The sequence below is a fragment of the Vipera ursinii genome, assembly GCF_947247035.1.
Source record: "Vipera ursinii genome assembly, chromosome: 3".
Taxonomy (NCBI): Eukaryota; Metazoa; Chordata; class Lepidosauria; order Squamata; family Viperidae; genus Vipera; species Vipera ursinii.
The window spans coordinates 140,519,486-140,535,686 of NC_139516.1; the positions used below are offsets into that span (position 1 = coordinate 140,519,486).

The following is a 16,201-nucleotide window of genomic DNA, read 5'->3' on the forward strand; positions in this document are numbered from 1 at the left end:
GCGCTCCTATCCTAAGCTATTACTACATATGGCTGAGCAGATGAATACTGTAATAAAAAAACTCAAGTGCAAATCTCAGCCTTGCTATGAGCCCATAATTCATCTTGGAAAGAATGGCTGTCAGCACAATTCTATTCAACCCTTAAGAAGTTCAGTTCAACAAGACTTTTACATCAGTAGTGGACATAAGACTAGAGGTTGAGTTTCTGTTTTCCAGAACACACTGTGAAATACTCCACAGGATGAGATGGGAGAGAAATGGGTTGAAAATTGCAAAGCATAAGCAGATGAAAATATCTGTATAATATTACATCGTTTTCAGCTCAAAAAGCTGTGTTTTGCAGGATTTTCCCTTTAAATGAAAACAAAGTACCAAAGAAAAACAGGAAGGATTATCAATCATGGTGAAACAACTGAGAAGATAGGCAAAATCAAGCTTTTATATACATTTAACATCTCTAAAATACGTTCAACTTGAATAGTACAGTATCAATATTAACAATCCTTATAGCTAGTGCAGCCACAGTATTATACAATTTGCAGCAATCAAAGGGTGGGAAGTGGAGTACACACTACTGGCCATCTACTAAAGACAGAGACTATTGACAGCCATTTGGACTCCTCTGGTACGTAGACTCTTAGGATACCAAGAAGCCGAGGAGACAAAAACAACAGGAAAACATCCAGCCATAGCATCTATTTACATGCCTGCAATCTGAAGCAGTTTCAAAAAACAATCTCAGCGTTGGCATTACAAGAAAATTAACTTTGTTCCAATAATTACTATTTTCTAGCAGCATAGCCATTCCTAGCTCCGATAGCGTTCTATTTTGACAATGTAAACGTTTCATTCAAAAACACTCTGTACTTACTGATGGTGCATGAGACCTGTAGTACAATCTTTTAAGAAAAGGAATCTGGAAATTAAGAAGAGAATAATGTGCTGTGAATGCTCCATGCTCTCTTAACTCATAAGCCGTTATGCTGAGATGTTTGCACAATCTTTTGGGGGGAGCATCATTATTCTGCCCTATTCAACAGAACAGGGGGTCTCCAAACTTGGCAACTTTAGAACTTGTGAACTTCAACTCCCAGAATTCCTTAGCCATCCCATGCTGGCTGACGAATTCTGAGAGTTGAAGTCCTCAAGTCTTAAAAGTTTCCAAGTTTGAAGAGGCCCCTGCTATAGATGATGGATATTCTCATATTTCTATTCTAGCCACACTAATTAAACAGTTTCTTGAAAGGATGGATACTTCAAAGTATTTCAGTTGGCTCATTTGTAATGACTTTCGTGCAATAGTTAGAATGGTAGGGCAGTCACTTGTTACTGTAGCTTAGATCCATCTCTTTCCTTGCCCCATGTTTGTCCATGACATATTTGAAAGCATGTAGCCTCTGATGCAGCACTGAGCACACATTTTTTTTGTCATTCTCTTCAAGCTTCTGGACAGCATCCTAAGACTTGGTTGCTTAAGGGGTTGTATTAAGGAACCTGGTTCAAACATGCATGTTTATTACTAATTGACTGTGACATGTACCACAAATTAATTGTATTCGTATTTTCCAGTATGGGGAGAACTCTTACACCAAAGAGTGTAAGGCTGTAGTGTGATCTTATCCATAAGTCAGTTAGGAAGAGTTAGTCTCAGTTTAGATTAATGGTTGTTAAATGCTGAGGAACCAAGTACTGAGAAATCATGTAGTAAGTAGCATGTGTGAACCAGTTCTTTGGTAAAACTTTAGCATGAAACACTGATGTGAATCACTGCATCTTGGAGTTTCAGTGACCTGAAGCTTGTTTGTGGAATGCAAAGGCACAGCTTTTAGGGCATTCCTTCTCTACACCAAATATTTTAACTGAAGGCTAGTTGGAAAAACATTGTGTGATTTTCTTAAACTGTATGTTTTGAATCTTTGGACATTCCAGTCATTTTTAGGCACAGTTTAAATGCCTGAAATTCTACAGAATCTAAATGCACCTGACTTAAGACAAAATTGCTATTTATAAATCTACAATTTTAATATATGTTAATAAACACATTTTAGGTTTTAGCAAAGCTAAATAAAGTGAAGCGGTAATACACATTGCCCAGTATCTAGAAATTAGAACTCAGTCGCATATCTCTATACGTTTCTTTCTGCTATAAAATGAAAGAGCTCGTTTCACTGTTGCTCTTGAAATGCTGGATGCAAAGGCCATAATTGTATATAGTAGCTATAGCCACATTAACATGCATAAAAACCCTGGGCTCAGCCTACCAGAAAGTTCTCGTGTGCATGCTCCACTGGCAGGAGAAGAAGCTGAGAAAAAGTGGCTTTCTGATGGACTTGGCCCATTTACTTTTTAAAGCAGCTTTAAAAACATGGTATGAACCACAGCAGCCTTCCCCATCCTGGTGTTCTTCAGATGTGATGAGGCTTCAACTCCCAGAATCCCCTTCAATTATGGGGGATCCAATACATTTGGAATGCATCAAGTTGGGGAAGACTGAACTACATTTTAAGTTTAAAAGTAGTACATTTCTGACATCAGCCTTCCTAGCTTGGTGCCCAACCATTGTTTTGGGACTACAACTACAATCACTAAGCAGCACATCAATGGAAGCTGGTTATTCTTTATTTAAACTTACATGCTGGCCTTCCAGTCAGTAAGAACTCTGAAGGTGATTACATTATCTAACCCATGTTAACAAGTACCAGGTTAGAGAAGGCTGACCTCATTAGTTGTTTTTTTTTTGCATATAATGCCACAAAATCAAGTTATTTCACTTCTTACATATGTTGTATGTTGTTAATTATTTTGCTACATTCTTTTGAGTACAAAGCTTTTGATGACTGTATTTCAGTCCAGACATTTTATCACTGAATTAATATTATTTCATAACTGCTACTTTACAGTTTTACAGTCATTTTTTTTTAAAAAAAATGGAAACGCTTTAAAAAAAATAAACAAGATAAAAATTCATTCACGTCAAATATGTCCATCCCGTTTAATTTAAGCTTTTGATCCTTTCAGTCTTGGTTCTCATCCTGGAATCTATTATGCCCCTCGTGTAATATCTCACACACAAATCTGAAATACGTTGCGTAGAATCCAAAGGAACAAATGATGTTGACATCTTTGAACTTGTTGAATCTTTCCTCTGCAGCATCCGAAACACCTTTGCAAGCTAAGCTAATCAAAGCATTGCAGAGGCTCTCCAGGGTTGAACCCAACAGCAAAGTCCGGAACAACTCCAGAAATCCAAGCTGTGCACACACGTTGCTTTTCACTGTGGCCAGTTATTTAATCTGGTGATATAAAAGGGCTGCTGCAATTCTGTGAAGATGGAACAGTGCACTACTGAACTGCAGTCCTGTTAAGATGGAATGATCCAATACTAGAGCGGCTTTTGTCCAAGTGACAACCGCATCTGAAGGTAATCATCCCGACGATTTTCCTTCTTTGGTGACTTAAGTCCAGTTCAGACAGTCCAACAAATCAATATCTTACGCTGCTGTTAAACAACTTCACAAACGGAGCCCACTGCATTCTTGGTTACAATTTTTAGATATTGCCAACTTTTTATTTCTGGGGTTTTTAGGGGTATAATGCCCAGTAGGCCCACACGCTTGGGAAGGCTCAGGATCTTTGTCACCACTGCCTCATTTATTTGTCTTCTCCATCTGAGCCTAATTTGAACCAAGGGCCAGAAGGAGAAGTCAAGATAAGGGGAGGCAGCTACAACTTCTCTTTGCTTCATTGGTACTTGTATTCTTTGGATAATAGACGAATTCACAGGAACAGTAAACATGTGACAGGTGCTCAGACGGTTGGGGTGGGAGACCTTCAACATAAACCTGGGTGGATGCCTGATGATGTTGAGTTAAGGTGCCAGCAGCACTGCCCATAAGCCAGTCTACTATAGAGAGCGTCCTCTCGCACTGTATTGTGGTTTGGTATGCTGGCCTGACAGCCGCGGATAGGAAGTTATTACAGAGCGTAGTGAGCACAGCACAAAACATCATGGGCTGTCCCCTGACACCACTGGATGACATCGCCAGGGCTCGCTGCCTTGGAAGAGTGAGGAAAATTCTCAGGGACGACTCACACCCTGGTCGGTACCTCTTTACTCTCCTACCATTGGGTAGGAGATATAGGAGTAGAGCCAGCCGCACCAACAGGCTGAAGAACAGCTTCTATCCACGGGCTGTCAGGTTCCTGAACGGGAAATAACTCTATGTATGACTGACTTGCCAGGCCGGTGTGTTGTGCAATTAGCTCACATGGTGTAACAAGATGGTGGGTTTGTTGTCACTGTGAGTTGTGGTTGGGCACGAAGGGACGCTCAGTCAATCTCACTGTATACATGTTGTACTTTGATAATGAAGGTTCATTCATTCATTCACCTAGATATGTATAATCAAAGAACCTAAGTGTACGTGTGGAGTGTTTTATACTCATTTTGCTTAAAGTTATTGTAACAAATTTTCCACTCCCTTTCCTTTCCAGATTTCCATGCAAAAACACTTGGCATCTCAACGGGTTCAATGTCTGTGAGTCATACCAGATGGAGACGTTGGACCATTTCTTTATCTTCTTTTCTTTCGAAGACATCTGAAGGAATAAACAGTGTGCATCACTTCTGAGGCAAATACACTTCCAATCTGGGGCAGGCACAGGGCTAAGAATGCAATTTCAGTGCTAATTTTGATACAAAATGGAAGTCAAACCTAATCTCTGCCAGCTGATTGCTTCTTCTGGCTAAATGAACCTTGAGCCTAATTTTGACTTTGAGATGTTACTAATTAACAAAGAAAATTGCATTTAAGACCCTAAGAAAAATTAACCAAGTAAGGCAGGCTCTATTGCGAGTAAACCCTCACTCCACTGGGAATGTGAGCCATGACTGACTTTGAGGCTCCAGTTCGGCAAGGCAGGCACAGGCACTTTTGGTTTCCTGATAATTGCACAAAATGGCAATTTTACAGATGAAATATTTAATGAAACTGTTTCTGCCCATTCCAACGTATTTCATTTCAGCCTTTTAAATCACAGTTTGAGGACCCACAAATAGCTTCCTTATAATGATGGTCAATTGTGGTATGTAATGGCACAGCACTCAAGTAACAAAATACTGCATGAATCACTATTTCCAGCTGTTGTTCTGCTGGGCATTTTTCCAAAAACAGCTGTTGGCTGTAGGGACAGAAGGTTGAACCATATGGTCTTATTACTGGCCTGAATCTGGCATTATTTCTCATTCTGAATAGGTACCATGCTGAACCACCAAATCATTGTCTTCTCATCCTGTTGCCTTTTTAGGTCACCCTATATTCATAGGCAGCTCTAAAATCTTACCTACAAAATTATGCCACTGCATCATTACTCTTCCTAAGGGCCGTGTATGTCTCTATACCTACAGCTCTTCAGCCTATCATAATAAAAAATTCTGTTGAATGATGTGTTACAAGGAAGCTGAAGATCTTTGGAATCTTCATTAAAAAAATATACAATGCTTGTGTTCCAGAATTTTAGGAAAATAGTGGGTTAAATGTAAAATACTTTTAATAAATAACTCCTCTGCAATGTAAAAAATAAATGAATATTCCCTTTGGCAGTAATAGCAGATGTGTGTATGTCTGTGTGTGTGTGTGTGTGTGTGTGCACGCGCGTGTGCATTTATGTATACACACAAATATGTATGTGTGTGTGTAAATATATGCACACACATTTGTGCCTGTGTACACCCAAACACACCTGAACACATATATAGAAAGATAATTGGCTCATAAAATAATAGCATTATTTGACCGGGGGCGGGGGAAACACCTCATATTATTTTCTTCTTTCAACACTCCTCTTTTTTCAGTTTTTGAAACCAAGAATTCCCATCAGTCCATCACCAGTTGGATGAAGTCCAAAGTCACTTATGTCCCAGGTAAGCCCCCAGGGTGATGCAGGCGCCCACCACTGCCAGACTAAGGATCGTCTTCAGAGGCAGCCATGACAAATCAAACAAAGGCCTGATGTTGTTGCTGTACAGCTCCACAAAAGCATCCTGTGTAAAAGAAAAGGATAGAGAAAATGATGAGAAACATAGGACAGTACATGCTATCAAACATTAACAGGCCTAGTTAGCATTTGCAACCACTAAAAACAAAACCAGCCTACAAACCAGTATCAACCTATGACCCTTTCACTCTCATTCCTGGAGGAATCTCTTCATTTGGGGAAGAAACTCCTACTAGGTGCACCAGAAGAATCACCTGCTTTTTAGCTAAGATTGAACCATTGGTATTCATAACTCTCAAGCAATACAATAAGGGCCAGTTTGGTCTAGTGCAGGGGTAGGCAACCTCGGCTCTTTTATGACTCATGGACTTCAACTCCCAGAATTCCTGAGCCAGCATAGCACCTATGTACAATCTCTCTCATAGCACCTATGTACAATCTCTCTAGCATAGCTGGCTCAGGAATTCTGGGAGTTGAAGTCCATGAGTCATAAAAGAGCCGAGGTTGCCTATCCCTGGTCTAGTGGTTAAGGTGCTAGCTAGAAACCAGGAGACCATTAATTCTAGTCCTAGCTTAAGCAAGTGCATCTGGGGCCGGCTGATTGGTAATCTTGGGCCAGTCACACTCTCTCAGCCCTAGGAAAGAAGCAAGGGAAACCAAAACCTGCTGCAACCACCCAGCGGGGGGGGGGGAATTAAAAACCAAACACCCCACCCCACCCCACCCCCGCTGCCAATCCTCAACAGAAATGCTCACAACTATGAAAACCTCGGACAGGAGGAAGAGCGCCGCCGGGTGGGCAGGCAGGTGTCTTGCTCGGCTGTGGCTTGGGGGGCACTTTTTTCAGTGCCACTGTAACTTTGAACAGTCACTAAGCGAACTGGTGTAAGTCGAGGACTACCTGTACTTCATCAGCTTTTTCCTTTTTTTTTTTTTGGTCATCAAGTTTTTGACACCTTGCTAGGCGACTGATGGTACATGGATGTTGATATATCCTAAAAGTGGTACAATGGGTGAAAATGTTGAAAAGCCCTGATCTATTAGATTTGTATGGTTCCATTGGACAATGAAGCTGGCACAATAATCTGCTTAAAATTTAGTGTCCAATGTTTATTCCACACAAATCCTCTGAAGCAAAAAAATTCCTCTATATATTGTGTAGCTTTTCTTAACCTTCCACACACACACACACCCAGATAGGTTCTCTGGAATCACCTTTTTTTTCCAAGTCACACCTGTTATCCAACAGCACTGCCTTCTCAAAACCAGACATTCTTAAGGTAAAGGTAAAGGTTCCCCCGCACATGCGTGCTAGTAGTTTCCGACTCTAGGGGCCTGTGCTCATCTCCGTTTCAAAGCCGAAGAGCCAGCGCTTGTTCGAGGACGTCTCCGTGGTCATGTGGCTGGCATGACTAGACGCCAAAGGCGCACGGAACGCTGTTACCTTCCCCCCGTAGTGGTCCCTATTTTTCTACTTGCATTTTTACGTGCTTTCGAACTGCTAGGTTGGCAGAAGCTGGGATGAGTAACAGGCGCTCACTCTGTTATGCAGCACTCAGGATTCAACCCGCTAAACTGCCGACCTTCTGATCGACAAGCTCAGCGTCCTGACCCACTGAGCCACCGCGTCCCTTAGACATTCTTAGTTGCCACCAAAATTTTATTATATCTACCCAAGTGGACACAAAAATAAAAGTTTGCCTTTGGGGATTGAAGCCAACAACTATTTCCCACATCCGAGTTCTGATTTAGCCCTCTGAGCAGCTTTGCTACTCGGGTAATGCTAGGAGCCTTGAGAATATGCCTTACTAGCAAGATAATAAATACAAATGATGAGAATAAATCTTCTTCCCCAGTTTAGCGGCACAACTCCTTCTCCTTTGCCCACGATCCTAAGAAACGTCAATAGCTTTTAGAAGTGACAGCTGCCCTAAAGATGAGCAGGCTACAAGTTTCATCAACTCGGCTAAATGCCTAAGCCAGCAATTATTCCTGCTGGCACATTTAACAGAGGACACAAGATGGCGCATCATCCTTCTTACGCCATGCAATTCAAAATCTAGTGAATTAAATTCCGAAGGAGAAATGCTTACATAAAGAAACAGATAATTTTTAAAAATTTATCTTCCCAAAAGGGGGAGCAAATAACAAGCAGTCTAGCTAATATTCTGTTTTTTGGGGGGTGGGCGGAGTGGGGGTGGGTGGGAAAGAAAACCATTATTACTTTCATAGCACCACCAGGAGCTCTTAATACCACTAGAATGAACTGAAATCAAGACTACCTGCATTTCCTTGTTTGTGGCACCTGTGGACAATCTCTCTAGCAATTTTCCAGTGACGATTTCTACCAAGGACAGCACAAAGTTAAACACCTTTCTTTACGCTTGCTTTTCAAGGCCTCGAGAAACAGAATGGGCAAAGCTTTAGTATTCTAAAATAACACTACATTTTATATATTGTCAAGGGCATCCCTGTATCCTTTCAAAGCTTGAGGGCTGGTTATAATAGAGATGGGCAATCCAAGCTACACGCTTGCTGGGAAATAACAGGGTTCAGGCCACTTATATTTGTATCAAGTACGATCAAAACTGTCCGAACCAAATTCCAGCATCTCCTTAGCCAACCGTCTGCATTCTACCATGGCAAAAAAGGGACATGCTGCTTACTAGCTGCAAGGTTTACTGTGCCCTTAATTATTCTAGGTGATTTACCCCGATATCTAACTCAATGCAGTTATGGTATAGTATGAAGTGAGATATTCTTATAGAAATGACTACGTAATTATTGCCATCTACGATGTTGATGTTCTGATGTCTGAATCATGAACAGGCAACACAGTCTTGTGATACATAGCCTTGTGATGAAGATGGGTATAAATGGCATTGTGTACCCTGGTTGCTGTTGTGTAGAACAGCCTTTTTGAGTACATTTTTGACTCTTTTCTTGGCCAGGTTGTTTGGAAGTAGTTTACCCTTGCCTTTTTTCTAGGGCTGAGAGAAGGTGACTGGCCCAGGCCAGCCAACTGGCTCTGTGTTAAGGTGGGCCTACATTAGCTTTTACACCCTTCTGTTTTCTAGCTTTGGCCTTAACCACTATACCAAATTGTCTCTCTACAGCTTGTTTGCTACTTAAAAAGACAGTGATACTCAGAATTTGATTCTTCCAAGGTGCATCAGAAATGCAAGGGCATGAATGTAGTGTGTATCCTTAACTGTTTAAAGCAGCTGCATCTTTTCCAGGAACCTGATCTTCATACATATATATATATATATATATATATATATATATATATATATATATATGTATGTATGTATGTATGTATGTATGTATGTATGTATATGTATATGTATATATCAATCCACAAGATTTTTCATTTAGTTGGTTCTAGCCATGCAAACTTCCTTTACTTTCCTGCTACTCCTGCTTTCCTGAAATGAGTAGAAGCTATGTACTTCATTTCATGGTTCTAGTTTATTACGAAGTCAAATTGGTTTCCACAAATAAAAGGACTTTTAAATGGGCATCCCAGAACTATGTATGTTCTTCTACAAAGTCCTATGAGCCGTGGTGGTACAGTGCTCAGAATGCAGTACTGCAGGCTACTTCTGCTGACTGCCGGCTGCCGGCAGTTTGGCGGTTCGATTCTTACCGGCTCAAGGTTGACTCAGCCTTCCATCCTTCCAAGGTCAGTAAAATGAGGACTCAGATTGTTGGGGACAATATGCTGACCCTGTAAACCGCTTAGAGAGAGCTGTAAAGCACTATGAAGCGGTATATAAGTCGAGGTGCTATTGCTAACTCTTTGCGGAGAAGATAAGATACCCCTTTTTCAATCTGTCTTTGTTTGCTGCTTATAATCTTGTCCTTCTGTTTTGCTACACTTTTTCCAGTTTACTGGTTTACATATGCAAGTTATTTGGTGAAAAGCTAAATAAATAAATAAATAAATAAATAAATAAATAAATAAATAAATAAATAAATAAATAAATAAATAAATAAATAAATAAATAAATAAAAGAAAGAGTAAAGTGTTGACAAATCAAACGATGTCTGGTCAATCTAGTGATCAAGCCTAGCCATTAAAGCAGGAGATCATGAATTCAAGTCCCATGTTAGCCATGAAGGCTAAATGAGTGACTTTGGGCTAGTCATGCTCTCTCAGCCCAACACACCTCATGGGGTTGTTGCTGTGGGAAAACTAGGAGGAAGGTGTGTTAGATATCTTTGCTGCCTTGAGTTATTTGTAAAAAATAATAAAAGTGAGATGTGTGTGTGTGTGTGTTTGAGTGAGTGGGTGGGTGGGTGGGTGTACTTGCCCTATTGATGCTAATTTAATTAAATGCTTAAAAATGTGAAAGTATTGCCTTGCTCTTCTGGACTCTGTATTTATGGAATTGTGATGCAGCATAAATTGTATTGTTTTATTATGTTGATGCCGGGTCAATTTGACTGACAAATCCATCTTCTCTACACCTTCCCCCTTCTTCATATCCATATCATGTCGACATGATCTGGATTTGACGAGGAAAAGGCGATTGGGGTGGATGTGGATTGTACACATAACACCTGCTAGCTCTTTCTTAAATCAAATTCTTCTCTCTTAGGATTGTGCTGCAGCTGTGTGAACTTTGGAGAAGACCCCGCTTCTTCAAGGAACTGACGATAGGTGCTAAGAGAGCGCCCTTGTAATGCTCCAAGTCACCTTTTCTTAATTCAGTCCGGATTGCTGCGTAGCTCTTTTATCACTTGACCAACCAGCCTATCTTCTATCCGGTGGCTCTGTTGCTGGGCTGCAAAACGGATCGAGTTTGCTGCATAATCCGGCTAACAGATGCCTCATATTACATCCCTTTCCTGAATCATTAATATTGATGCCCTAATGTACAATATGGAGTACAAGCAAATTGTGCAGAACTTCAGTGCCCTTGCCGCAGACTTTTCCCCTTGATAATTTCATTTAGCACTTTGTTCTGATCAGGAAGTGGAAGAGCTTGATGAAAAAGAAAAGCCGGGCTAATTTTACGTTCAAATGAATTCGCAGTGAGAGGACAAAAGCTTTAACTCCCAGATTCCTACTTCAGTGAGAACTCATTGCAGCATTAATTTTAATATTTTTGTGACACCTCCGTGTCCCATTAATCGCAATCACAAAAAGTGCGGTTTGTGCCTAGCCTGAAGGCATGCACACTGTATTGACACAAAGAGAGTGTCAAAGCTCAGAATTCTGGCGATGCCTAAGAAACATCAGCAGAAAATACACAATGGGAAATTGCTGTTCCTACTTACAACAATAGCATCAATGTCTGTCTTATGGCCACTGCTCCATATATTTGGAAGTAAATATTTTATGGGTCCTTCCTTTCCTCTTCGGTGTTTTCTCAAACATCCTGATTAGACTTATTTCCGAAGCTTGTTTGAACAGCCTGTCACTATTTGTTTAAGCCTGAAACCTGATTTAAACAAACATCCCGGCTTATAGTATTTTATGCTTTACACCAACAAAGTGGCAAAGACAGAGGTTGGAAACAGAGAAGGGTGATTGGGAAGGGAAGCTGCAAACCTCCAGCATCTAAAGTCAAGTAAATTCTAATCTGTTATTGTTTCATTATGCTGACTACTTAGGCTGGTCATAAAAAAAACCTCTGAGGCTGCTTCCTATCAAATGACATTATTGGTCCCTTTTACTTTAAAGTAACTCTGTTGTGCCTGGTGCTGGCCTTAGGCTTTCCAATCTCATTTCTTGGAGATCCCAGGTAATCAACATCAGGTTATCTTTATATCAAGGATATGCTATATATTAGCTGAATGCAGCTCTAGATATTATGTAGATTTTGGATGATTTGCAGTAACTGGAGAATTTATTATTCATAATTGCATAAGAGTGACAGCAAACCCTTGTCAAAGCTGCCCAAATGTTAAAACTGTTAAATAAAATGCGGAATAAGTATTAATAGACTTTTAGGTGGAAGAGCCAAACAAATTTATGGGGTCAGATGTTCATTTATACCAAGAGTAATGGATATTGGGGTCATTATCATCTTCATCATCATCATCATCACCTGCCACTCTGCATATAAGCTTTCCAACAAGGAATAATGCCATTACAGAAGCATTACTGCAAGGATTAATGCCACAGTTATAATGTGAGATACAAATATGTCCAGTGAAAGTAATATCAGCCTGATTCATAGTATAGAATATAGATATTCAGCTGAATGCTGCAGGATCGGTAAAGTCTTATTAAATTCAACGGAGCTAATCCCCAAGTAAGCCTAGTGTCTTAGATGGCTTTGTTGTGTTCACCGAATACATTTAACTGGTTCAGATAAAGACACTTTGCCTAATATAATATATTTGATCAGCATTAACTTTGGTTAATTTTTCTGTGGTTTACTACCTTGTGCAAACTCAGCCATGTTTTGGTAGCTTATGGTTCAATGCTTTGTGTGAACTCTCAGAATGGGTTAATTTAGTAGCCAGATTAAATGTGTGGTGAGAATGCCACTGTAAACATTTTATAGCTGTGCTATGTTAATTGGGTATCTGTTATCTAGGCAAGAATGGGCTTTTGTGGGTTAGAGGTGAGTAGTGGACATTCAGCCTTTTCTTTTATAATAACCAGTCCAATCCAAAAATACTAAGGAATTCCTAGAAGGTTCACATTCAGATAAATCAGCCATTAACTTACAAACTGAGATAAAGCACATTTACATACCATTCAAAAGAGACAATTAAAAAAGCTAAGAAGGAAACAAAAGACCAGAACGCATCATTTCCAGTAGTCTACCCCCAGATAAGCAAGGATTAACACCAGACAAACTATCAAGCAGAAAATAGTACACAAATCAAGGAACTACCAAAGAGAAAACCACACTCCCACCAACACTGACAGAATGAGCTACTGTATATAAACAGGGAGCCACGCCACACTTACTAGTACTTATGATTTTACCTAATCAGGTAATGAAATGTCTGCAAGCAAACAAACAAGCTCAGAGAGCACAAAGGACTCCGTTTTATAATCAATCAATCCAGTTGCAATGAAAGTGGAATGGATCTAAAAGTAACCTTATTGGAAACCCCACCATCCCTTTCTTCATAACATGTTGCAAACTATGATTATATGCCATTTATTAAAATCTCTTAAGTTCATTGAAAGGGCTATTACATTCCCAAGGCCAAATTTAAATAATGATAGCAAAAGAATCCCCATTATTTGGACGAGCTCTTTCATATATCAACACAATTTAATGTGTTCTTACTTCAAAGGGCCTGTATATGAACATGTCAAAGAACTTGGATAAGTGCATGATAATTTTTACAAAGTGGGTACAAAAGTTACAGCAGATGGCAGTACCTAGCCAAAGTTATTAGCTTAAAAAAGTTAGTCTGCCCTGATTTCTACTGGGATGGGAAACCACCAGGAAATCCTAGTATTTTGGAGTGGATTGGAAAGTCAAAAAACCCCAGAAGGCAACGGCAAATGGCTGCATTTTGTTGCTTAGAAAGCAGCACAGACATGCTTCTTTAGGAGTTGAGCTTAAGTCGAGTGAGACTGCATTTACTAAATGTCTTTAGGATTGAAGTACTACGTTAAAAATGTAGAGCGTATCCTCCATGTATAACTTAGCCCCTGACATTTCTAGCTGATGCTATCTCAATGGACCAATCTCCGTTTCATACCTTCTCTTATGACTGGTGCTCAGATTGCTACCACAGGCTAAAATGCAGCTCCCAGTTTGCAAAGCCTCAACCTATTAGCTGCACTTCAGTGCTCTGTTACAAATCCGCACCAAACATAAAACTGGAGACGGAGTTAAATAAAATGGTTTCCTCGGTGCTGCAGTTTGCATTTATGAGTGGGTGTTGGACAGAGTTTACACCCAGAGGAAGCTGACTTCCTTTTTTTTTCTTTTCTTTTCTACCTGAATCAAACAGATGGTGAGGAAGTGATTTTATTTCCCTCATTATCACTGGTCCAACAGGATATCCTTTTTGACCACACTGCTGAATGAAGAGCTGGCAAGTCTTCCAAGACTTGACGGAACACAACCGCTCCCCTTGTAACTCTTTTTTGCTGCCTGCTCTATGATTCACAAGCAAACACTGCTCATGCCAACTTTTCCGGAAGCTCACATAAGGACTGGGTGATACAACCCTTACGTTCACATCCATGAATCCAAATGGGTGAAATAGGGTGTAATGTGATTCCATGTGACCAGACTGTGTGAAAAAAGGAGAAAACCTTTCCCTCCCAGATCACATGTTCATAAAGAAAAAGCTGACTTGTACTTTTGTTCTTATTACCCTCCTGTGAATATACATCTGTCTGTTTCGTATGGCTTGTCTTCTCGATCTTTAATTGCTTTATAACACAGAGCTGCATTTTAAAACTGTAGGACTTTGGTAGCAACCTGTGGACTCAGAACAGCAGTGCACAAAAGGGCCCAGGAAGGTGATTCCTCTCGGACTAAACACAGCTACTCCCCGACGTACGACCACAATTGAGCCCGAAACGTCTGTTGCTAAGTGAGACAGTTGTTAATTTATTTTGCTCCATTTTATGACTTTCCTTGCCACAGTTGTTAAGTTAGTAACCATGTTAAGTGAATCTAATTTCCTCATTGACTTTGCTTGTCAGAAGGTCGCAAAAGGTGATCCCGGGACACTGCAACTGTCATAAATATGAGTCAGTTGCCAAGTGTCATAATTTTGATCATGTGAACATGGAGATATGTCAATGGTTGTAAGTGTGAAAAAGGTCCATAAGTCACTTGCTTCAGTGCTGTTGTAACTTTGAACAATCACTAAACAAACTTTTCTGAGTTGAGAACTACCTGTAGACCAGGACTGTATGACTGGCAGCAGATATCCACATTTTCTTGAAGACATCTTTCCTGATTCAATTCTGCTACTTTGAAAACTCAAGATTGGACAACTCTATCTAGGGGGCCCTAGAGGTTTGCTCCCTAAATTAAGGCAATAATTTTATATTGCTGAATTTCATACGTTAAAAAGAATAAAATGCATAAGTGGTTCCATACTTCCATGCTGAATTCTTGGATGCAAAACCGACATTGGATAGATCAGCTTAGCAGGCTATTGCTTGGTCCATTGAAATCTTGTGAAAATGTTATGTGTACAACTGCTCTGGGTTTAGCGATGTCATTTCAAACCATGGCCCTACATACGTTTTCATGCAAATATATGCCAAGTATGCAAATTAGGGTAGATCTCTATAACATGGTTTGCTTGAAGTAGTGCCTTGGGCTTCTGTCATTTACAGAAAAATGACTGTATTACCTCTTAATTACTAAAATATAGGCAGTTTTGAAATAAACATGTGATATTTATGTTCATTCTTAAATATCCAGCTAATATTGCAATAAAAAGTAGAGTGGTTTGGAATGGCATACCATACCATACCATACCATACCATACCATACCATACCATACCATACCATAATACAGAGGTCACCAACCTTTGTCGGTTGGCGGACAGGAGGAAAAGGGAGGAGGAAGCATTTTGCATGCATGCATGCACGTGCGCACGGGGCCACAAGCATGCACGCACCACAAACGGGATGGAGCTAGCGCCCTTGTCATACTCACTACCCCTGCCCTGTTCTTGCGTGGCGCAGCGCTTTGTTTCTGCACCCCACAGCGTGGCAGTGGCTCGTTTTTGTGCCCCGTGGTGCAGCGGTGCTCCGTTTTTGCATCCTGCAGCATGGCAGTGGCCTATTTCCATGCCCCATGGTGCAGTGGCATCCATTTTTCCACCCTGAGGCACAGCGGCAGCCCATTTTTGCGCCCCACGGCTGCAGCACTAGCACAGGTGACGGAGTGTGCACTACCAGGCTGAGGCCCACAGCTTGGGGATCCCTGCCATACCATACCATACCATATTTTACATAGTTTGTCTACAGTAGATAAAAATAGATTTTCAAAATATTTTGGAATGTGGAGGTTCCACATAAAATAATTAGTCTCCCTTAAACTGAATTATTTTGTAGCTCAGATTCTGAATGGCTTGCTTTGATGATCGTTTGTAAGGATTCAATGTGGCTTTTCATTCTACTGGGCATTGCTAGAAAATTTAAGCAACAAAATATTTTCTTGTTTTGAAATTTGCCTTTTTTTTTTAAAGTGAAGTTTGGTTGGTCCCTGACTTACAGCCATTCATTTAAAGACTGTTTGATGTTA

At 40.3% G+C, this 16,201-nt stretch overlaps 1 protein-coding gene across 4 annotated transcripts in view; it reads right to left on the reverse strand.

The window, feature by feature from the left end:
• Nucleotides 1-430: 430 nt before the first annotated feature.
• Nucleotides 431-16,201, reverse strand: part of BCL2 (BCL2 apoptosis regulator) — a 144,182-nt gene continuing 128,411 nt past the window's right edge. For 3 of the 4 annotated variants that reach the window (XM_083358096.1, XM_083358095.1, XM_083358094.1), the window contains one exon: nucleotides 431-6,044. In XM_083358096.1, the coding sequence (XP_083214222.1) occupies nucleotides 5,910-6,044 (135 nt within the window). In that variant the 3' untranslated portion in view covers nucleotides 431-5,909. The remainder of the gene's footprint in view (nucleotides 6,045-16,201) is intronic. The other variant, XR_014491957.1, reaches the window with a different exon arrangement.